Source organism: Podarcis pityusensis (genome assembly GCF_964106645.2).
Source record: "Podarcis pityusensis genome assembly, chromosome: Z".
In the NCBI taxonomy this organism is placed as follows: domain Eukaryota; kingdom Metazoa; phylum Chordata; class Lepidosauria; order Squamata; family Lacertidae; genus Podarcis; species Podarcis pityusensis.
In genome coordinates, this window is record NC_138044.1 from 16,355,049 (window position 1) to 16,379,904 (window position 24,856).

At 42.0% G+C, this 24,856-nt stretch overlaps 1 protein-coding gene and 1 long non-coding RNA gene across 4 annotated transcripts; one reads left to right on the top strand and one right to left on the bottom strand.

The window, feature by feature from the left end:
* Positions 1 to 1,958: 1,958 nt before the first annotated feature.
* On the bottom strand, positions 1,959 to 15,041 carry LOC308468081. The gene is made up of 3 exons (XR_013981454.1): positions 14,610 to 15,041; positions 10,761 to 10,822; positions 1,959 to 1,978 (listed from the first exon to the last, which is right to left on the bottom strand). It is a non-coding gene; the product is annotated as an uncharacterized lncRNA (long non-coding RNA).
* On the top strand, positions 11,389 to 23,294 carry SET (SET nuclear proto-oncogene). Of its 3 annotated transcripts, none has more exons than XM_080989947.1 (8): positions 11,389 to 11,647; positions 17,524 to 17,581; positions 18,876 to 19,018; positions 19,734 to 19,837; positions 19,975 to 20,088; positions 21,602 to 21,772; positions 21,873 to 22,019; positions 22,413 to 23,294. In XM_080989947.1, the coding sequence occupies exons 1-8, from the start codon at positions 11,515 to 11,517 to the stop codon at positions 22,434 to 22,436; spliced, it is 894 nt and encodes a 297-aa protein (XP_080846073.1). In that variant the 5' UTR covers positions 11,389 to 11,514; the 3' UTR covers positions 22,437 to 23,294. The 3 variants fall into 3 exon arrangements, with proteins under 3 accessions (XP_080846073.1, XP_080846075.1, XP_080846074.1); XM_080989949.1 differs by having other exon boundaries at positions 21,873 to 21,963; XM_080989948.1 differs by lacking the exon at positions 11,389 to 11,647 and adding an exon at positions 15,232 to 15,517.
* The last annotated feature ends 1,562 nt before the right edge of the window (positions 23,295 to 24,856 follow it).

The window sequence follows — 24,856 nt, forward strand, 5'->3', positions numbered from 1 at the left end:
ATCCACACTGGGAAAGATCTCAAAAGGCTTGTTGAAAGAGGAAAGACTGCAGTAGGCCCCCAAAATATCTATAATACCTGGTGAAGGATTTTCCCATGAGTGTTGGGTGGATTCTTGCTACAGTCTGAACAGTTTATGTATTCAATAAACATTTGCCATATGTTATAAAAGGAATAGGGATTTTGCTTCCCCTTTTCTTCTCTGGCCATACTCTGGTATACCAAGAATCAGTGTTCAGCCCAACACCAGTTTTCCAGCATCTGGCTATCTCCATACAGGCAACTGTCAATAGAAAGGCTAAGAGGTCATAATTAGGGTAATCTTCGCCTAAGTAGTGCTAGTGCAAGAGATATTTCAATGGTTTTGTCATATATCAAGCTTATTTCTTTGAAGACAGCACTCTTAAAAAGTTTCAACAGTCACTTGGACCACAAAAGCCATCCATTTTTTATTTGGTATGTGGGTTTATCAAGCATTTTAACAGCTGGTTTAAATAGCACCATGACCATTTAAGGTTTGGTATGTCAGCTATGAATAGTTCTTTTTGTAGAGAAATACCATTTTCATAAAAGTCTTTTAGTCTCTAAAAGTCCACCTGTTCCAACCATTCCAGTCTAAGCATTCACCTGCTTTTTAAAAGGATTGGTGGAAGCAAAGGGGAGATACTGTAAGAGCCTATTTTTTTAATGTTTTCCAAACATTCAGTGTGGTGAGGAGGAAAAGGTTTATGGTTTTTAGTGAGTTAAGGGGTAGAAAATATATTCTCAATATATTGGATATGAAATTTCTATATCTACCCATGGTTTACCCTTTCGTCCATAGATGAATGACATCAAATGCTTTGTAATCAGTTTGGAGGTGTGGGATTCCGAACCCTCCACTTCCATACATAATTCTGGAGCCTAGTTGTGCTTTCCCCCTTCCTGTATGAAGTTTATTGAGCACTGCCAAATTTTAATTGAGTGTTTATTGAGCACTGCCAAATTGTTTAGGTGTTATCATTCTTGGCAGCACACGAGGAAAAAAATTTTGGGGGAAGGATAGCCATATTTACAGCAGCTATATATCCTGATCATGATCTAATTCCAAGATCTAAGATCCCATCATACCTGTAAAAAATAATGGTGTAAAGTTTGCTTTCTTTTAGCTGATAAGATTTTCGCACTCCCAAATATTTTATTACCTTGCGGCAGATTTTACAGCTCATCTGTTTTTGAATGATTGACTGTTCAGATGGAATAATACCCATATAGATTAAATTCCAATTTGGATTTGTTGATTTTTAATATGGCAATTTTACCAGAATTGCTTAGTTCTTTCATTAATACAGGTTTTGTTGTTTAGTCGTTTAGTCATGTCCAACTCTTCGTGACCCCATGGACCAGAGCACACCAGGCACTCCTGTCTTCCACTGCCTCCCGCAGTTTGGTCAAACTCATGCTGGTAGCTTCAAGAACACTATCCAACCATCTTGTCCTCTGTCGTCCCCTTCTCCTTGTGCTCTCCAACTTTCCCAACATCAGGGTCTTTTCCAGGGAGTCTTCTCTTCTCATGAGGTGGCCAAAATATTGGAGTCTCAGCTTCAGGATCTGTCCTTCCAGTGAGCACTCAGGGCTGATTTCCTTAAAATTAGATAGGTTTGATCTTCTTGCAGTCCATGGGACTCTCAAGAGTCTCCTCCAGCACCATAATTCAAAAGCATCAATTCTTTGGTGATCAGCCTTCTTTATGGTCCAGCTCTCACTTCCATACATCACTACTGGGAAAACCATAGCTTTAACTATACAGACCTTTGTTATTACAGCTTTAATAAAACAAAAAATGCAGCAATGCTAGAGAAGAAGGAAGGGGAAGAAATGGGCTCATTTCCTCTTTCTACAACTTCTTGGTCATTCCAGCAAAGGGTATTGCTCTAAGTGGTGTAGAGCCAGCTGTATTCTGGCAAACTGCTGTAAAAATCAGTTTTGCGACAAGTTCCCTGAAACAAACCACGGAAGTCAACAATGAAACTAAAGGCAATGCATTTTGTTCTCCCTCAACAGCACATGCAGATACTGTTGTCTTGACCATTGGATCTGTTATTGGTCTCGTCCACTCAGTCCGCCTGAGCCTGTCTTTGCATGCAGGGGAAGTCTCTAACTCACTGAGTGTTAGAGACCCATCAGCTGCTCTCACCTGGCTTAGCCAGCCAACCAAAGTGGTTTCCAGATGTGGCCGCCGTCGCATGCTGATAGCTTCTAGGAGCCACAGGTGAGAGCGGAGTGCAGGGTGAGGACCAAAAGTGACAAACTACTCCAGAAGGAGCATGACGTGTCCCCACCAGAGGTATTACCGTACTGGCCCGAATATAAACCTCATTTTTTTTTCCAAATTCCAGCTGTGAAAAGTTAAGTGCAGTTTATATTCGGAACCAAGCACTGTGTGCCCACCTCCTGACACTACTGCCCTGAATGGGGGACGGGGGGGGGAGCTGGCTCCGCCTTGGGGAGTTTGTGCCGGGAGGCGGTAGTACCGGGAGGTGGGTGCACAGTGTGCTCAGAACCAAGCGCCAGCGTCGGCCACCCCCCCGTTCAGGGCAGTGGTACCAGGAGGTGGGCCACACCTGCAAATAAGCCTTCAATTTTAAAGGTGCCGCTTATTTGTGGGTGCGTCTTATATTCGGGCCAATACAGTATCTCTCGTGTAACACCACACACACCCCTCGTATATCACGATTGCATATTTCGTGATATCACACAATCATGATATACAATCAAGAATGCATGATACCATGATTTCGTGCCAAGATGCCACAGAATCATGATTTCACGAATCACAACCACACAATAATGATATATTGATCTCACATTATGATATGAAATGTGGTTTCGGAAATTCATGATTTCATGCAATCATGATTGCATATCACAAAATCATGATTTCATGATTTCATGAAGCCTATACAGTGGTACCTCGGGTTACATAAGCTTCAGGTTCCATACGCTTCAGGTTACAGACTCTGCTAACCCAGAAATAGTACCTCAGGTACTATTTGCTTTGCTTCAGGATGAGAACAGAAATCGTGCTCCGGCGGCGGCAGCTGCAGCAGCAGCAGCAGGAGGCCCCATTAGCTAAAGTGGTGTTTCAGGTTAAGAACAGTTTCAGGTTAAGAACGAACCTCTGGAACGAATTAAGTACTTAACCCAAGGTACCACTGTATCATGATTGCTTGTGGAATGATATGATTGCATGATACCGTCTTGGCCAGAATATAAGCCACACTCCCCCCCACCCCCAATTCCGGCTGTGAAAAGTTAAAATGTGGCTTATATTTGGAACCAAGCGCTGCACACCCGCCTCCCGGCACTACTGCTCTGAATGGGGGGGGCGCCGCCAGCTTGGGAAGGTAGTGCCGGGAGGCGGTAGTACCGGGGGGGGGCAGGCCACGCCCACAAATAAGCCTTCAATTTTAAAGGTGTGGCTTATTTGCGGATGTGTGTTATATTCAGGCCAATACATTATTAGAATATTATGATTTTTTATTATTTGTTTTCGTTCTTTGTGCCTCTTTAGAACAATACATGTTGCACTTTAATGTCATTTTCTACAAAGATCCATTGACCTCACTAGGAATGCCACCCAGAATGCCTGCACTCTCGTTCTTTTGCAATGGCTTTGTGAAATGATGATGGTGATAATAATTAAATACTGCCAAAATTCACCCATAAATATCAACTTTTGTTTTGCTTTGTCCCTTAACGTGAAGCTGAAGAGGAGGATTTAAAGACTGGTTGCGGACAAGCAATTTTCAAACATATTTTAGCTTATTTGCTTCTCTTAAAATTGCAGCCTGCAATTTAAAATTGCAAAAGAATGAAAGCTTCTCCAGAGGGCCAAGGGAACTGGACAGGAGACCAGAGGAGGCTGCCTTGTAGCAAGTCAAACCTCAGATTCATCTCATTCAGTCCTGCCAGCCCTGACTGCAATACGCCCCTCTTGCCCCCCTTGCCAGCCAAGCGGCTGCTCCAGCCCTGCCAAACTGCCCTTCCCTCCTCGGGAAGCCACAAAGGTCTTCCTCCTTGAGGACCCCTGACGTACAGAGCCAACCAGACACCCCCAAAGTGCTGCCGCCCAAGCTGAGACAAGGAGCCAGACAACTCTGGAGTTGCCCACTGTCAGAAACTCACCTGCCTTGGGACTTCTTGGGAGGAGGAGGTGAGGCAGTGCGCAGGGCCGGATTTAAGTTTGATGTGGCCCTAAGCTACTGAAGGTAATGGGGCCCTTTATATGTCCAGCTGTTCTTTGTCAACAACAGATTGTCACTGGGTTTTTTGTGTGTTGAACATATGCTCTATGGTAATTGATGGACCTCATAGGTATCTCAAGTCATTTGCACATCACAAAAGATGTATTTTATCAAAGTCATTGTTGAACTGAAATACAATTAAGAAGAAGTATATTCATAGTGACATAATTATTCAGTTCTAACTTGAAATGATTTTTCATTCATAAACTTAATACTGCAAACACATTGGCATTGGGCAAGAACAAAAGTTCCTTTAGGAACACAATTTACAAAGACTAATCATCTAGTCTCTAGAAACTTGCTATAACATGAAATAATGATAGGTGTAAATACGTGATGCAAACGACTCATAATGATAAATAGCTTTATTCATATGGAATTAAGTGTTATAACCTGTACAATGCAACTGTAGTTCATACAATGCATTTTTTAAATATAATATCAATATCACCTTTGTAGTTTACACTGTTCATTGGGACAGCAGACCTTTGTACCCTGTTACACTTAGTGAGTGTAAAAGACGGTATTTCTAGTAATATGTCACATTCATAAATAATACAAATACTATACATGCCTGTACATCAAAAAAAAATTAACAGGTCTAATTATATAAATGCATCTACCCAATACCCATTCAATTGTATAATTTTATCATGATTCATTGTTAAATTGCTGTTTTAAGGGTTGTTCTTAAAAGTCTGGAACAGAGTAATCTGTTTTGCATTCCTTTCTGTGGGAAACATGCTTTGGTTTTGGAATGCTTTGGTTTTGGAATAGACTTCTGGAAGGGATTAAGTTTGAGAACCAAGGTACCACTATATATAGAAATGAGCAAACCAGTGATATTTTAGGGAGCAGGCTAGCAGGCGGGGCCCATTCCTTATATCATAGGAGCCGATACAACATAAAACACTGTTGCTTTATGTAGGTTTTATTTTATTTTATTTTTATCTTATATTTTGGAAATGTACATCCAGGTTTTTTTTCCTTTAAATTTTTTCAGAGCCCCAAGACAGTGGGGTTTAAGCTATAGCTCAGGGGTCAGCAACCTAAGGCCCATGGGCCGGAAGCAGCCCGCAGAGGTTGTTTGACTGACCCATGAGCTGCCCCCGAACCGAGTTGCCTGCTCGCGTGCTGCGCTAAACTGCCACAGCACAGCGTGGGGACTCGTTTCCGCAGCGCCGAAAATTGCGTCTGTGCAGACACAGACGCTGAAAATTGCAGGCTCGGGCGCAATCCAGCCCACTGACAGATATCCACTGGACCGATCCAGCCCAAGCAAGATAAACCTTGCTGACCCCTGCTAGAAGGAGAAGAAGAGTTTGGATTTGATATCCCGCTTTATTACTACCCGAAGGAGTCTCAAAGCGGCTAACATTCTCCTTTCCCTTCCTCCCCCACAACAAACACTCTGTGAGGTGAGTGGGACTGAGAGACTTCAGAGAAGTGTGACTAGCCCAAGGTCACCCAGCAGCTGCATGTGGAGGAGCGGAGACGCGAACCCGGTTCACCAGATTAGGAGTCTACCGCTCTTAACCACTACACCACACTGGCTCTCTTATTGCTATAGTTTGTTTAGCTTATACCTAAATCCGGCACTGGAATGGTTCAATAAGATGGACGATAGATGCCATCCATGTCGTACCTACTCCCCTTGCAGTGGAGAAGCTTTAGAATCTATGCCACTCATCCTGACTTGAGCATATGAGTTTTTGTATAATCTCATGATAGAAGCCATGAAATACTGTCCCATGTTCATTTTTTACATCAACACTTATAGGAACTGCCAATTGACTCGTTTTGGCAGTTTTACATGCATCAAGTGATATGACTACTAGTGGTAAATTTTTGCTTTTGCTGTCACGGATGACATTTAGTAGCCTGGGGATTGGAACAGTTGCGATGTAGGAAGAAATAAATGTGTTAAGCCTTGCAGTAAAGATTGCTGTAAATATTTTAGCATCTTGATTTAAAAAGCCTATTAGCCTATATCAGTGGTTCCCAACTGGTGGTTCGCAGGGGGTCTGCGTAACCCACCAAGGGGGTCTGTGGCACCATTCACATTACAAAAACTACCACAGAGATATCTAAATGTTCAAAAGTAGGGGGTCCCACCTGCTCTCAGCAGCCAGAAACACCATAACCAGACACTGGAGAGACCTGTCAGGAGTAAGCATGGACCAATGGTACCAAATAGTATGGGAAACAGCACTACTAGAAAAATTAACTAATAAACTGAAACTGACACGGGGACAAACAGAAGAAGACGCCTTCACCCCGGTATGGCTCCCCTTTATCAAATACACAGCCCAACAGGACAATGACAATAATCCACCAACAGCATACAAATCAATATGGCTAACCTGATCCAAAACACCCACCCACCTCACTCACACACAAAAACAAAGATCACCACAGCCAATCACAAGCAAACAATCACACCCTAGGCCAACCCCAACCTCTCTCACCACCAAAGGAACACAAGTGAACAACACAAGCAACGCTGACACCAAACTCTACATACATTAAACATAATAGAAACACCGCCACCCGACCCCACCCCTATCCATCTTCCCTCTCTCCACCCCCCCTTTCTTTTTTCTTTTTCTTTTTTTTTCCTTCTCCCCCTAATGCCTCAACAAATGAAATGGATTTGTAAAAATGTTACATGGAAAGAAAAAAATACGAGGCACTACACTTCTGTAAAACAAGAAAATCCTTAATAAAATATTTAAAAAAAAAAAAAAGTAGGGGGTCCATGGCTTGGCTTTTGAAAAACAGGAGGTCCATAGTACTTAGTGAATTGGGAACCACTAGTCTATATGGTTTACCGACTCAGGATGGCAAGATAGCAGTGACTTAATAATGTACAGTGGTACCTCGGGTTAAGAACTTAATTCGTTCTGGAGGTCTGTTCTTAACCTGAAACAGTTCTTAACCTAAGGTACCTCCTAAGGCTAATGGGGCCTCCTCCTGCCGCCTCGCAATTTCTGTTCTCATCCTAAAGCAAAGTTCTTAACCTGAGATACTATTTCTGGGTTAGTAGAGTCTGTAACCTGAAGTGTCTGTAACCTGAAGCGTCTGTAACACAAGGTTCCACTGTACAGCTACTTTTTCTCAAAGAATGAAATTTAAGCATACTTTTGGTGAGTAAGTGTGCTTATTGCAGTGTGTGGCTTGACCCTAAGACAGCAGAAGGAACCTACTGCCCCCAGGATAACAGGTGAAGAGGATGTTACTTTCAGGCTATGGTGTATACCGAAAGCGGGAGTTTGTCCCTTTCAGCATTTTGGGTTTTTCCCTTTTAAGCATAACTGGTAGAGGACTAGTTGTGTCCCCCCGCCCCCCGCCCCGCAGCATGTCATTACTGAAATAGTGCATCCAGCTTGATATAATAAAAATTTGGGGTTAGTATTTACAGCTCAACTCCCCATCAAGTGACCCAGTATCCCCTAAGTTAATTATCACAGAATCATAGAATCATAGAATCATAGAGTTGGAAGAGACCACAAGGGCTATCGAGTCCAACCCCCTGCCAAGCAGGAAACACCATCAGAGCACTCCTGACATATGGTTGTCAAGCCTCTGCTTAAAGACCTCCAAAGAAGGAGACTCCACCACACTCCTTGGCAGCAAATTCCACTGTCGAACAGCTCTTACTGTCAGGAAGTTCTTCCTAATGTTTAGGTGGAATCTTCTTTCTTGTAGTTTGGATCCATTGCTCCGTGTCCGCTTCTCTGGAGCAGCAGAAAACAACTTTTCTCCCTCCTCTATGTGACATCCTTTTATATATTTGAACATGGCTATCATATCACCCCTTAACCTCCTCTTCTCCAGGCTAAACATGCCCATCTCTCTTAGCCGTTCCTCATAAGGCAGCATTTCCAGGCCTTTGACCATTTTGGTTGCCCTCCTCTGGACACGTTCCAGTTTGTCAGTGTTCTTCTTGAACTGTGGTGCCCAGAACTGGACACAGTACTCCAGGTGAGGTCTGACCAGAGCAGAATACAGTGGCACTATTACTTCCCTTGATCTAGATGCTATACTCCTATTGATGCAGCCCAGAACTGCATTGGCTTTTTTAGCTGCCGCGTCACACTGTTGGCTCATGTCAAGTTTGTGGTCAACCAAGACTCCTAGATCCTTTTCACATGTACTGCTCTCAAGCCAGGTGTCACCCATCTTGTATTTGTGCCTCTCATTTTTTTTGCCCAAATGCAATACTTTACATTTCTCCCTGTTAAAATTCATCTTGTTTGTTTTGGCCCAGACAGAGAAGAAAGAGTAGAAGCAGGAAGCAGTCAAAGCAAGGCAGATCTTTAAAGTTCCTCTTCCTCCCCGCCTTGCAAGGAGGTGAGGACCCAGATGTGCGTACAGTGGTACCTCGGTTCTCGAACATAATCCGTTCCGGAAGACCATTGGAGTTTTGAAATATTTGAAAACTGAGGCACAAAGGGCTGGCTGCAAATGCGAAAATTGAAAAACACGCAGCGGAAGCCATTTGACTTACAAAGCACATTCAAAAACGGAAGCATTTACTTCTGGGTTTTCGTCCGGGTTCCAAAACATTCATCAACAGAGACATCCGAGAACCGAGGTACCACTGTAACAACTTTTAAATTGCCCAGACCCTTAGTCAAAGATCATCCAAAAGCATCAAACAGAAAGAGACACGTTGTCACTGGAGAATATTTCTGACCCCCTTCTCCCAGAAATTGGCATTTCTTAAGAGTACAGGAGCAAAGGACTCGGAGACAATTGGCCATGGGCGGCCACTGTAAGGGGAAATGCTGTTGCCAGAGAGGAGGGAAGAGGAGCTCAGTTGGAGCAACGTCATTATCAGGGCATACTGCATTCTTGTCTCTTGCTATTATGAATGAATAAACTCATTAAAAAGGACTCTCTACCTTGTTTTCTCTACTTCTTGCTGCCAAGGGATGGGGGTGGGGGTGGGGAGGAGAATTCCCAAGCCTGACAGTGTGACCTGTCTCCTCTCTGTCAAGACACCTGATAGTGCTTGCTGATTGCCTTATTCTGGACAGTGTAGGCCATTATTTGGAAATGGTAATACTTCAGTTCTTGAGTCTATTGTTACAGACCTCCCCTATTCATGAGAGATGTTTTATGTATTTGGAGGAGTTTGCAAATGAAAAGAACTGTTGGGAAAGGTTTTCCCAATATACTTCTTTCTACAGCAGGGAACATCTTTGGGGACATGAAGAGAGTAAAGAGAATCAATATTTATTTTTTTAAGATTGTTTTCCTTATCACACCTGGGAAAACAGGGTGATTTCCTTGTGTACACCCTGAACATCTCTCTTCCTCCCTTATTTTCTTTCCCGTTAGTAGTTTCCAACTTGTTTTTCAAATTGGTGGCCATTTTGTGAACCTCTACCACTTCACATTCTACCTCAGCTACTTGGTTCGCTATCACTAATATTAGTATTTCATTAATTACAGTGGTACCTCGGGTTTACAGACACTTCAGGTTACAGACGCTTCAGGTTACAGACTCCACTAACCCAGAAACAGTACCTCGGGTTAAGAACTTTGCCTCAGGATGAGAATAGAAATTGGGCGGCGGCACAGCAGCAGCAGGAGGCCCCATTAGCTAAAGTGGTGCTTCAGGTTAAGAACAGTTTCAGGTTAAGAACGGACCACCAGAACGAATTAAGTTCTTAACCCGAGGTACCACTGTACTTTATGCTGAAATCCCTGTCTTTATCCTACTTTTAAGTAAATTTTAACCCTGTTTATCCAAAAGTTCCCGGTCACAGTTAGCATTGAGGGAGCTATTTTAGGCCCAACCTGAGGTAAATGATTGGCAAGCTTCCTCTGTAGTGATGAGGACATCATCACTGTTACAACACCTGTATTACTTACAAAAATGACCATGAAAGACAATTGTAAAACAATCTTAAAATGCTTGCCGTTAATATACAAAATAAATGTTTTTCACCTTCACTGTTGGGTTGCTAGTTTTATGGGTTTTTTCACTTAAGAGTAAACCTGCTTAAATTAATGGACCTACTTTAGTCATGCCCATTAAATTCAATTGGTCTATTCTGAGTAGGTCTAACATAGACTGCAGCCTTTTAATTAACCTTAAGTTTTTTATTTTTTTAGCTGTTTTAATTGATCATTTTTTATATTTTTAATACACCACTTAAGACGCTTTACTACAATTAATCAGTATTTACATTTTGTTAAATAAAACGAAATGGGGAAAAAATAGCATTCAGTTGGCTGTGCACATTCTGCAATACTTTGCTCCTTGAGGTTCAAACAGCTATTCTTCTGTGCCCGTTTGGGGTTAGTGAATATTTTTCTATTTATGCAGACTTTTGCTACACCAAGTAAGAAAGGGGTCTGTGTTGAGGATAGGTTTATCTGACACTCTTTCCTTTGTTTGCTTGGGGGGTTGGATTTATATAATATTTATTTTTTATTATTTGTTTACCATTTAATACCCTACCTTTCCTCCAAGCAGCTCATGGTAGCATGCACACTTCTCATTTCCTCATCCTCACAACAACCCTGTGAGACAGGTAAGGCAGAGAGATAGTCAATGATCCAGTGAACTTCATGGCTGAGTAGAAATTTGAACCCTGGTCTCCCAAGGTCCCAGTCCAACACTTGAAGCACTACACCACACATTTTGATGATATTTGAGGAAATGGTTTTAGATATCAGATTTAGATGTAACATACCATAAGCATATTTTATATGATGGCTCCTAAGATAAAAGGGCTTAGGATCAAAGCGAGATGAGTGCTGCAACCCCAGAGTTGGTCACGGCTGGACCTAATGGTCAGGGGTCCCTTTACCTTTTTAAGATCAAAGGGCAGTTTTATGTCTATGTTTGGATACAACTGGGTGCCATTTTGAATCAAGACTAAATCTTCCAAAACTGCAATGATTTTAACAAAACTTTTGCATGATGATTCTTGAGATCAAATAGCAGGGTTTTCTTGGCCTATATTTAGATACAACTGGATGCCGTTTTGAATCAAGATAGTGGACTGAACCTGTCTAAACTGCATGGATTTTAACCACTGTATTCAAAACTGTACTGATTTTGTTGTTATTTATTTTACTATCAGCAATGCTGGATAAGAGGCTGCTGGTGTTAAAGAAAAAGCAAATGGCAAAGGAAACATCCCATAAGTGTGGAACTACCACTAAGAAGGCCCTCCCAGGAGTGCCCATGCATTGAACTTCAGCAGAAGATGGAACTGCAAATAGGGCCTGTTTTGCAAATCTCAGTTCCCAGATTGGTATGGAAGGAGGCATTCTTTCATATATCTGAAGGATATGAAAGAGATCTTGCTACTCATCACTGCTCAAGAGTGAAATTTAAGGGTAAGAAGCAATATTTTTATTACATTGTTATTGTTATAAGAAAAAAATGCTCATTTTCCCTTATGGTGTATCCTAGAGCCCATATAAAGTCCTTAGGAGAAAATAACAGAGGCCAACCAGAGTATATTGAGAAGCAAAGTGGCTAGTAAGCCTGATCTTTATTAAACAGTTGCAACAGGGTCCCCACTCACCACACGCAGGAGGGAGGAGAACCCTGAACAATGGTGTGCAAGCCCTTACATAGACTTTTGAAATTGCCCACCCTGTAGCTCAAGACCACCCCCCAAAACATTATACATACATCACAGGAGGCAGTCTACAGCAGAAATCCTATCTGCCAGGATACCTGTTAATGGGTTTACCTGGACAGCCTGGCCATTCTTTTGTGATGATAAATATTTAATTCCTGAGTCCTGGTCACAGGCTCACCCTATTCATACACAAATGTGCCCTTAAGGCAGGATTTGTGAGCACAGAGACAATGGGGAGGCTTTTCCTATTTCCATCCAAACTGCAGAGGAATATTTGAAGTCACTGAAAGACTCAAAATGGCTTTAGGACTGTTTTCCTATAGTGTTTCAGACATGTGGTTTATATACTTATGTATGTGTTTGCCTGGTACATTTATGAACATTTATTTTATATCTTAGACCTTATAATTCTCATAACAATTATAATAGTGTTTCTCAAGTCTAAATCATCTTGGCATGGTGATTCATTGATTTATTGTCACATGGATTTGGCCGCCATCAGTTTCGTGCACTTTAACTGCAAGTTTTACAATTACATGAGGAATCAAAGCATAAATTGTAAAGCCCATGACCACTTGCAAAGGATTTGCAACCCACTTGCAGGTTGTGACCCACAGGCTGGGAAATGCCAATTTGCAAAACATTTAGCACAAGCTGTCCTCAGGATTTCCCTGCCTGTTTCTGCCTGCTTGAAATCTCTGAATTTGTTTTATGTACTTTTAGATTTTTAAAAAAGTATTACTGTATATTAGATTGGATAACATTAAGGGACTTTGATGTATTATATTTGGAGGGATATGATAATCGGTATGGGTGGCATGCCTATTTAATATATGAGAAGGTAAAGGGGCTTCTTGAATCATCTAATAAGGAAATCATTATATAAGATCTGAACAAAATATAAAGGAATACTAGAACCCAGGATCCCCCTGTGGACCTCACCTTAAGAAGCGCAGGCAGTTAAGAAAAAGAATATGGAAAGGGAATGGGCCACATACCAATTATTATTAGAAGGATGACAGGAGGAGCCTACACTGAAAAAATATGAAGAAATGAATGGGCATTTAACAGATTGGCTGCAATATTTTCAAATACATCAAAGATTAATCATTGATAAGAAAACAGGACTTACAAAAGAAACATCAAAATTTGAAAAAGAATTGATACAAAGTAAAGGAAAATATATATCGCGGGTATACAACCTCCTATTAGAATGGGAAGCAAAGGAAGAACAAGTGAAAACCGTAATGGTGAGATGGGCACAAGATCTGAATTATAATATTTACATGGAACAATGGGAAAAATTATGACAGAAAGACACAAAATTCATGGCCTGTTATAACCTCAGGGAAAACACAATGAAGATGATGTACAGATGGCACCAAACTCCAGAAAAACTTGCTAAAATGTATAAGAATAGATCACCTATACTTTGGAGATGTAACAGAGAAATTGGGTTTTATTTGCATATGTGGTTTAAGTGTACAGACATTTGTGTATTTTGGAATAATATATATGAAGAACTTTAAAAACTATTTAAATTTACATTAAAAAAAGGCCAGAAATATTTTTATTAAGCATCCTGCCAAAAGAAATAGGGAAATCAAAAAGAACATTGTTCATGTACGGGATAACGGCAGCCAGAATTTTAGTAGCAAGAAATTGGAAAAATACAACAATACCCAATACGGCAGACTGGCAAAACCTAATGGTAGAATATCTGCAGCTAGCGAAGGTGACAGGAAGGATAAGAGGCCAACCAAAACAAAAAGTCTACAAGGAGTGGAGAATCTTTAAAGAATACTTTAAAAACTATGGTATAAAAGGAAACAGAACTAGAGTGATCCTTGTATTGTATAAATATAAGATAGTAGGGAGATAAAAAGACTATATAAGAAATATGCAACTGTGTGGTATAAGGTAATTGATAAAGTACAGTGAGATTAATTGGAAGTCATTTTTAATTTCTTCATAAGTTTTATAATTTCAGTATCAGGAGTATAAATGATGTTAGTTATACTATTTTTGTTGTTTCTTATATTGTGGTTGTTTGTTTTATTTCTTCATTATTTGTTTGTTTGATTACAGTAGGTTTGTTTATTTGTTCGTTTGTCTGTTTTCCCATAAATGTATTTATTTTAAATTAATAAAGATATACTTTTAAAAAGTATTACTGTATGTTAGGTTTTAGGGTTTTTTATTTTAATGACAGCTTCTTTAGACTGTACAGCACTTTAGAGATTTCTTAAAACAAGTTGTATATTTCTTGATTTATTGGTTTTAGGCAGTGTTTTCATTTTCAGGATGTATTATTTTGTTTCACAGTATGCCACTTAAGATATTTTTGAAATGTTAAGCAGTATATTTATTTAGTTCACTTTTGGAGATATGGCAACCCTGTTAAAACGCTTTTAAATAAATAAAAAGTTGAGCTTCTGGGAGAAAAGGCAGGATTTCAGTATAAGGTGGGGAAGGCAAACAAAAAAGTAGTTGCAATATAGCCTATATTATTACACTGCTAGGAAAATTCCTTGGAGAGCGCATGGCTCTCTTTTGGGCGCCAGTCAGTGCTTAGAAAAATAAAAATTTTATGTGACATGTCTGTGCATGCGCAGGGACCACCGTTCTATTTTCGCTTCTCCAGCATAGCTCCATACAAGGCCGCGCCCACTCCTATTTATACATATGCAAATATTAACTTATAGACGCACATCCATGGCGACCAAGCAGCATCCGAAGAGGAGGCGGGATTAAAGGCGACACATCCGCCCCTGCGTTTAAGTTGTTGCCCATCTTTTAAAACCTGTGCCTATAGAGGAGTGTATTTCTGCGCCTGCGCTTTGTCATCCCTCTCCTGCTATCCGTAGCCCCTCCGTGAGCAGTTATCCTCTGTACGTCCCATGCACAGATAGCGTATGCGCCTGCGCAAGAGAATTCTCTCGCTACCTGATAGGGAGGAGGGAGCTACATCTTTACGTTCTTTTCTATGATGGAAGTAGGGAGAAGAGTAAAGGCGCCTGCGCAGTAAGCTCGGTTTTCTCGCACCCGTTGGGGGAAAAGCAACATTGGAGCTTCTGCGCATGTGCCTTTGGCTCACCCGCGTTCTCTAGTCTAGGCGCAGGGACGCGTCTGCGCTTGCGCAGCCACTCACGCGCACAGGAGTAAGCGAGGGGGCGGGAGGAAGAAAAAGTCCGCATGCGTATTTCGATTCTACTATCCCTCTGGTGGCGGCCGCGGGAAAGGAGAGATAAAAACCAATCTGCGCGCCTGCGCGCAACTCGCTTTCCCCTCGCCAGAACCAGGAGGAGGCGGCAGAGGAGGAGGAGGAGGCGGAGGCTCTCGCTGTGTGGAGATAGCGTGAGGGGAGCCCAGGCTCTGCCGCCACCCCGTCTTCTCCCACGCATAGGAAGACCCAGGAGAAGGAGGAGGAGCAGAGGCAGCTCCAGCTAAGCCCGGTCTGAGGCGAGGCTGCGCAGCTGCTCTGCTCTCTCAGTCCTTGCCTGCCTGTCTCTCCCCTCTCTTTCCCCGCCTCTTCTCGCTCCCAACATGTCGGCGCCGCCGGCCAAAGTCAGCAAGAAGGAGCTCAACTCCAACCACGACGGGGCCGACGAGATCTCAGGTGCGGGTGCCGGAGGCGGGGGCGAAAGGGGGTCTTGTGTGGCGCGCGGGAATGGCGGACGGGACCCGGAGGTGGGAGGGAAGAGATGCACACGCCGAGGCTCTTCTCCTTTGCCCCCTCCGCAGCCGCCATCTTCTCCAGCAGCAGCAGCGGCCGCCACCGGAGGCGGGAAGGGAAGCGCGCCTTCGAGCGGAGGGGGGCCTCGCTCGTGTGGGCCGGATGTGCAGGCCGCGGCGGCGGCTGAGTCCAAGCGAGGGAGGGAGGCCATGTTAAAGCGCCCCTTTTGTCTCCCGCGCGGCGCGCTCTCGCCCGCTCGCTCTCCTTGCGCCCTTGGCTGCTTTCTTCTTCCCGCCTCTCTGGCGGCGGCAACAGCAGCAGAAGGCCTCGCTCTTCGCTTCCGATCCCTTTTATACCGCTTCCTCGCACACAGAGAATATATCCTCCCCGGCCGCGCTCCAACCGTGCTTTCTTTCTTTCCCGCCCCCCGCTTTTGCTTGCCGCCATGATTGCCTTCCCTGCAACGCATGGCTTTTGCCTTGCAGCAGCTCGGAAGAAGGTTTTGTACTTTGGAGGCGGAGGAGGAGAGGGGCGCGTTTTGTGGGTGTCTTTTTTTACTACAAAGCGGCGGCTTCCCTCCTGCAGTTTGAGGGGTCGCAACTTCCCACCACGTGCAGTTGTGCCATGGCTTCGGCGGCTCAGATCAAACCCGAAACTCGTGGCTTGATCTCCGCCCCCAAATCATTTATACTGTATATGCATATACGCACCTACAGATGCCCAACAGCAGATTTCTTTAAAAAATGAATTCATGTTTTCATTGTATTTGAGAGAAACGGGGCACTCCCCACCCTTTAAACGATGCTGCTTGTAAAAAGGAAACCCACAATTGTCTGGCAGGGACCAACCCTCAAAAGAGTGCCCAGCGTCCGTTACTCTGCGCACGTGTTGCTTCTACCGCCGTCTGTAGCCGCCTTTTTTTTAAAAAAAGATTTTCTTACTGGGATGAGTTTTAAGGTGATCCTGCTTTCATTGCCTGAAGCTGCACGCCACTAAGCCACGCTGCACATAGAGCATGTCGTGCAGAATTCATTGTGCCATGTTCCCAAAGAAAGGGGCCTGGAATAGCAGGCTTCCTTATGCCAAGGGGAGGAGGGGGTTCTCCTCATCCCAGGTTTTGGAAAGAGCCCATTTGTCTCCAAATAATGCAGGCTAGATTAAGAGGTCCGTGGAATCCCGCCTTCTGGGTTTTTAAATAGGCTGCTTCCCACTCTTTCAGCTGTCTGAAAGCACACTAGACAATAAGCATTGTTTCTTTTAAAGGAAACATAGTGTAGCGTGTTCACTTGCTCAACAGGGGTTTTTTATTGCCTTAAAAATGCTGATCCAGGAAATTAATGTGTTCTCAGGTGTGCTCTTTATTACATAGCTTTTTTCAGTTAAATGAAACTGATGGGTTGATTAGTTCAACAACTTGTGGCTCTATATAAAGTGCCATGAACATTCTTAAAGTCTATTGGCTGTATGATGGGCCAGATGAGAGATGTAGAAGCAAAGTAACCATCTCATGGGTCCCACCAGGTGAGAATAGTTGCAAGATTAGAAGTATAGATTGAAAACAATCTTGTGAATACATGAGAGCAGTTCTTTTCACCCACAGACCCTGTGGGGCTCAGATTTTGGATCAAATTCTTTCAGCACAGTACTGTGTGAATTTATACTTAGGAATAGGTTTGTCTGATTTGTTTATTTTTAAAACCATATTCTCAACTTCCTATGTAAGTGTACATAGGTTTGGAGCCTAAGAACGGAAATGGAATGTTTTCTTGTTAAAATGCATGTTCAGTGTATGGGGGAGAAAGCATGTGCAAAGGAATACACAGTCAAAAGCAAAGCAGATCGAGAAACAATATAGATCAAAATTCCATCCACAATATTGAGAACAAGCATTATATGTGTTTATTGTGTTGCTAATTAGAATCTGACTTGAGGCACATTTTTTTTTCCAGACAAAGAGCAGCAGGAAGCAATTGAACATATTGATGAAGTACAGAATGAAATAGACAGGTAACCCAGATGGTGTTATATGTTTATTTAGAATACATTAACAAGCATCTCAATGCTTACGTTATAAAACAACATAGCTGATAAAAGCTTTTTGTCTGCTATTTAGTAATTTGCTTATAAAGAGTTATAATATAAGGCAGCTGGAATGTACTTCAAAACTTGAAAACATGAGCTGTGCTTATTTGGATTTCATCTATTAAATACAAAAGTTGAAAAGGAAACTGCTGGTAGCAGTAAGAAGCTCGTATATTTTGGACAGAGATTTTCATAAGTGATGTGAGTCAATGCTGCTTATTAAGATGCCAGCTATGGGTGTGGAAGGGGAAGGAAATCAAGCCCCCCACTCACCCCAGCAGCCAAAGATGCAACCTGCAAATTACACACATCCTCCTTTCTGTGGATTTTACAAAGACTATTCATGGTATTTCTTAAGTGTGAAACAATGCACCTGGTTCATAGGGGTTGCAAAATGAATGAACGTTGATTTGTTTCATTTTTCATTCCCTGCGTGCGTACCTACTGTCAGCAATCACATGTGGGGCAAACTTGAGTTTTCTGAGCTAGTGGCCTTTCTGAACCTTGGGTCCCCAGATGTTAATGAACTACAACTCATATCATCCTTGATCACAGGCCGTGATGGCTAGGAATGATGGGAGTTGTAGTCCAACCACATCTATGAACCAGAGTTAAAACTGAGATCTATATATGGGAGATGCTGTGCAATATGGTAATAGGGTGTATTTGACTCAATTAATGCCACTTGAGAATGTTTACTGCTCTACAATTAGGACTGAATTCATCATCATTCAGATATAGTGGTCACTCTGGTTACAAACTTAAATTCGTTCTGGAGGTCTATTCTTAACATGAGGCATGCTTTCGCTAATGGGGTCTCCCGCTGCTGGTGCTGCGCTGCCGGCGCACGACTTTGCTCACATCCCGGGGCAAAGTTTGCAACTAGGGGCATCTACTTCTGGGTTAGTGGCGCTCGTTACCCGAAGCATTTGTAAGGAGAACGGTACGTAACACGAGGTTCTGTATTGGGCTCTGATCTGGAAGGATAGATAGTTTGTTGCTTATTTGGGCAAAAAAGTCACCCTTATTTAACAGTGCATCAATGACCTGGTCCCATTGGTTTCAGATTAAACTTTCAGGTTGTTAGAGATTGAAATAAACTAATCCTTCTACTTAGTGTTCTATTTCCCCCCCAATCTGCTGTGAAATGTCATGCTGCTTTGATACTTCCCCTACACTTTGGATCTCCCATTTTGTTTGAATCTTGTCTTTGCTATAGACTGAATGAACAGGCCAGTGAGGAAATTTTGAAAGTAGAACAGAAGTACAACAAACTCCGCCAACCATTCTTCCAGAAGAGGTCAGAATTGATCGCCAAAATCCCGAACTTTTGGGTAACAACATTTGTCAACCACCCACAAGGTACATTAAAGTGCTATAAATTCTAAATATTTATTTTATAAATTAATTTGTGCTAATTTCTCAAAGTGACTTGCGATACTGAATATCCTATCCAAGATATTTTTTTTGTTCTGGACTGTGTTGTTAATGAACCTTTTTCTATTTTTATCAGTGTTTACTTAGATTTTATTAATTGTCTTTTCTATGTTTTTAGCTTGTTCTGTTTTTGTAAGCCACCTTGAGTCCTGGACTGGGAAAAAGGCAGATATAACTAAAGATAATAACAGTAACAACAAGATGAGAGTCTATGAAAAACAATGCAGATGTACTCTCTCTAATGCAAAACCTTTTATTCAGATTCCTAAACATTGGCTTTCTTTTGTATTATTTGGCTATATTGAGCAGTGTTGTTGAGGTGAAAGCACAGCTTCCATCAGTGGAATCTCTGAAGAAGTTCCTGGTGGGGAGGGGACGGTGGCAGGGAGAAGTTTGTTGTCAGATGCAGCCTACTTCACTTTAGCTTCAGGCCTCAGCATTCTATAAAAACAAGTCAGAAATAATTTATTAGAACTGAGTTTATATTAGTTGATTTCCATTATGTGGATGAAGTTGAAGAACCCGGCAGCAATATATGTTTCAGAGCAGGTTAGGAAATAAAATTCTGTAAGGTGGTGATGCTTCTGCTGATGAATATGTAAAATGCACATGTGATGGAAACTTTGTAATTCTCTGATAGTATCTGCACTGTTGGGAGAAGAAGATGAAGAAGCGCTGCATTATTTGACCAGGGTGGAAGTGACAGAGTTTGAAGACATCAAATCAGGTTACAGAATAGATTTTGTAAGTAAAGGTGTGCTGCAGCTTCCTTACCACGTTTGTGGATGGCTGGGAGAACAGCCTAGTGCTCCCTGAGGCCGTGCTTTGAAATATCTATGCCGTGTAGTGGTATTGACGTTCTTATATTTTCTTGACTGCAGTATTTTGATGAGAATCCATATTTTGAAAACAAGATGCTCTCCAAAGAGTTTCATCTGAATGAGAGTGGGGACCCATCATCAAAATCAAGCGAAATCAAATGGAAATCTGGAAAGGTACGTAGCTGCAGATTTCTTTGAATCCCTGTTGGTTTTGTGGGATAGTTGATCCCAGACACTAGCAGCTTCTTCTCCAAACTCTCTTTCCTCCTTGCATGGGTGAAACAAAGCACGGTTGTATCTGATGGATTTTGTGTGATCTGGTGTTTCAGAGGATGGAATTTATGAGCTGCTGAGATTGCTGTGAGAACTTTTGGAAGCAAATAATACATGTGGACGCCAACCTATAGGTTATATCCAGTATTAGTTATACTTTAAGTAGACCCATTGAAATGAATGAACACGATTCAGTTAGGTGCATTCCATGGGTCTACTGTGAGTACAACTTGGTTGGGCACAACCCTTTTGTGTAGTGTGAAGGGAGGCGGTTAATTTGCAAAACAGCATGGTACTGCTGGGAGATGGAAAAGGGACAAGCATATAAAGATATTAAAAACTAATTGTTTTAGTTTATTCATTTATTCCATCCTTATCCTGCTCTTCCTCCAGGAAGCACAGACACATACATGGTTTCTCCCCTCTGTCTTCACAGCAACCTTGTGAAGAAGGTTAGGATGTGAGAGTGACTGACCTAAGGTCACCCATTCAGTGTCATGACTGAGGATCTGAACCTGAATGTAATCAGGTTGGCTCCGAGCAACTCCATAAAGATGCTTGAGGAGGCTTAGAAGTCGGATTTTAGTAATTCAGTTGTTATGTCTTCTACTTCTGTGGCCTAAAATTGCCTGAAGAATCATATTAGATGCAAATCTGTTGGAATCTTTCCTCTCTCCCCATCCCACCCAGCCAATGCTTTAATGGAGAGAACCAGAAATAACACTAAAGAAACTGGAATGGCCTAATTCACCTGCTTCTTTAGCATGGCAGCGTGGGATGTTTCCCTGAGCTACGATAATTCCACTTGCTTGCCTGAAGGGAAAGGGAGGTGTGTTTGTAGAAACCTCTAATTTTTGTGTTGCTGGGATGTGATCTGCTGTGTCTAGGTTGTCCGCAAGGGGATGTGTCCCTGCTGAAAAAGTACAGTTGTAGCCGTGGGATATTCCTGATGAAAAGGTCTGTTTCATTCAACAATCTGGAATTCTCTGCCATGTGAGAGTGTTGCACCACAGCTACACCATGTAAAGAACCCTTAAGGGTGCTGAGAGTTGGGAGATCCTTAACAAACTACAGTTCTCAGGGTTCTTTATGAGGAAGCCTTGACTGTTAAAGTGCTGTGAAAGTAGAATTACTTTAGAATGGACAGTTCATCTGTACCATCTGAGGGCCCTTAATCTTGTGCTCCTAAATTATGTTTTCTCTGAATTTGGTGGGGAATACCAAAAGCAGTTTGCTGCTGCTGCTGCTGCTGCTGCTGCTGCTGCTGCTGCTCCATAATCTTGTTCAGTAAGTGGTCCAGTGCTTCACAGTTTCTGAATAAAGATGACAGATTAGCAATCTGAGTATCTTTTCAGTGGAAAAACTCAGTTTCAGAAGGAAGTTTTGATGTTTCTGTTGCCTTTCTTTTTGTAAGGATCTGACAAAGCGCTCAAGTCAGTCACAAAACAAGGCCAGCAGAAAGAGGCAGCATGAAGAACCGGAGAGCTTCTTCACCTGGTTCACTGACCATTCTGATGCTGGTGCCGATGAACTAGGCGAGGTCATTAAAGATGACATCTGGCCGAACCCATTACAGTACTACTTGGTAAGAGTCTTTAAATGAGTTTGCATCATGCTTCTAGGAGGGGGGGAAGTTGAGTAATTTAAGATAAACATGCTAACGTTTTAATTGTTCTTCAAATAAGGTTCCTGATATGGATGATGAAGAAGGTGAGGGAGAGGAAGATGACGATGATGAGGAGGAGGAAGAAGGCTTGGAGGACATTGATGAGGAAGGTGACGAAGATGAGGGCGAAGAAGATGAAGATGATGACGAGGGAGAAGAAGGAGAGGTTGGAATGACACTTGCCATTTAGCAATGGCTTGTAAATAGGCTTAGGAAGAGCAGAACCAGTCATCTTTGCCATGGCATCTTCTCTGCATGCCGTAGTCTTGAGTGACTTGGGTTAAGTAGCTGTAATTTGAAGGATCTCCCCTTCATGTGGAAGATCAGTGTTTTGAACAGTACAGGAGCAGAAGCTTGTTCAGTGTGTTTATTAGGACAGGCCCCTTAGCAAGCATCGTCAGGATAGCAGTTTTGCCTTGTGATGTAGAAGTAGAGCAGAAAAGAGTGTGGTAGAGCCTCTCCTGAAAAGTAAAAGAGGGGAGGGAATGGATGGTATGAAATTTGGATTCTTATGGTGATTACTTAACAGCGTGTTTAAATGTTGCATTTCTTTCAACAGGAGGATGAAGGAGAAGATGACTGAACACTGACAGATTCCAACCACCCTCTTTCCTCCCCGTTTCCCCCATCTCCAGTCCCTGGGAGCAAGTTGCTGTCTATTCCCCACCCCCACCCCCAATCCTTTTCGTGCTCAGTCGCCTTGTTCTCCTGAGGTCTTTTTTTCCTCTCTTCACCATGGTTCACAAATAATTTTGCAGAAAATATCAAGCAGCATTTGGTGGAAATGAAATCTTTACTCATTTTGTTACCCTCCCCACTTCCTCTTTCTAAACAAAACAAAAACTTTTAATAAAATCAACACACTGTGTTCTGTGGGGAAGAAAGAACCTTCTCCTCCCTTCACTCTGCTGGAAGCTGAAGAGTGCTAGGCCCCTGTGTAGTAGTGCATAGAATCTAGCTTTTTCCTCCTTTCTCTGTATATTGGGCTCAGAGATTACACTGTGTCTCTATGTGAATATGGACAGCATTTACCAACATGTATCTGTCTACTCTTGTTTTTTAATTAAAAAAAGCTTAAAAAAGGAGGGGGTTATAGACAATGTAAGCAAGGGTGGGTTTCAGATGTTGGGGTGGGTTAAAGGGGCATTTGAACAAAACAATACGTCTCCTTTGGCATGTTTAATCCCAATAAACATCCTTGCAGTTTAAAATATGACACTTAGGAGATTTTTTTTTAATTACAGTTGAGCCCTGCCACTTGATGGAGAATCAGCAGAACCTGTAGGACTTTATTTGGATTTCACATTCTCTATTGTAATTTTGTTCTTTGTTTTGTTTTTTCAAAAGAATTTTGTTTTACTGGAAAAAGAAAGTTGCTCAGTTCTGAATGTTCAAAAGTGTACAAGTTGCTTTGTTACAATAAAACTTAATGTGTACACAAGGGGGCTAATAGTCTTCACTGGAAAAATGAAATAAAAACATGTTTGACCCCACCCCTTTAGTTGCTTTCTCAGTATGGACTAATCAATATTACGTTGATGGCAAGAAAACTCTTAAAAGTAAGTTATATGATTAGCAACATAGCAGTTTTCCTTTTCGTGAAACAGGCCCCTCATGCACACTTAATTCTTGAAAGCATGATTAGAGGACATCAAAAAACTAAGAGTAAAGTGGGTAGAAGAATGAAAAATAGAAAACACAGTAAATAGAAAGGACTTCCAATTCTCCGTCTGTCACTTATGTATACTGTATAAAGATTATTCAAAATATTAAAAGTATTCACGCCAGGATGATATGCAGCTGTTCCTCAATCTACTAGACAGCGTTTTCCCAGTCTTCCCAATCTTCAACCTCTGACATCTCAAGTTCGTTCATTTTCCTTTCCACACATTTTTTTAATAAAAAAGTCCAAGGTTTTTTTTGATGTTGCTAAATGTCAAGAACAGTCTTTCCTCTGGTACTCTATGATGAATTTCTCTCCAAAGAAATTCCAACACCCATTATTAGAATAATCCATAATTATTTATTGTGTGTTCATTAATTTGTACCCAGTTCAATATCTTCCAATCCCATTTCCCAGCTTAATTTAGGGGGGGAAAGTTCTTTCCACTCTTATTCCAGAAGAATTGCCAGAGGCTTGGTAGCTTTTTTTGCTGAGTTCACTCCAATTTGCACACAGGATCCTTTCTCTGCCATCTCAGTATGTTTCTTGATGTGTCAATGGTTTCATTCTACTCCAGCAGCATAATTTGATTGTTCGTTTCACTCCTCCAGGCACCTGTGTGGAGGTCGTCTCCCATCATCATTTGCCTCCCACATTCTTAACAGTTTATAATCTTAATTACAAATAATTTAGACAGGCTATCTGTTTTATTTTTCAGCCTGTTAGTGCCTTCTTATGCCGGCCATCAGTTCGCATTCTGGGTGAAAATTGGCAGACAGATCAGTCGTAATTCAGTCGTAATTCATCCCAATCTTAAAAGTAATTAAAAGAAGGGAGGTTTAGCATTATAAAAAGCTACACAGCTGGAATGTGTGCAGAATCTGCTAATGCTTCTTGCTTGCCTGGATAGAGAGTAGAGGAGCATGTGTAGAAAATAGCCTAGGGCAAAAGGTAACATTTTCACTAGGGGAAGGGCTGCATAAGCAAGAGGAGTACAGAGCTGGCTGCTGCTTGTGCACAGTTGTAGATGATGGCAACACTGAACTGCTCAGTGTTGTGTTAGAAGTTTATTTTTTAATTTTTATTTTTGCACAGAAAAACCATGCACAACATAGAGAAGCATTTTATGAATATAGGGTTCAGGGTTCTGCGTATATAGCAAGCCTGACTATCTACCTTAGTATTGCCTGTTTGGACTGTCAGAGGGCTTTCCAGTCAGCTGAGATAACTAATGGGAGACTGAAGAAGTGTGAATGCCTTTGCCACTTGATACAATGCTGCTTCCTGGCCAGTTCTTGTGGTTTTACAAAAAAAAGGGATGCTCTAAAACTGCTTTGACT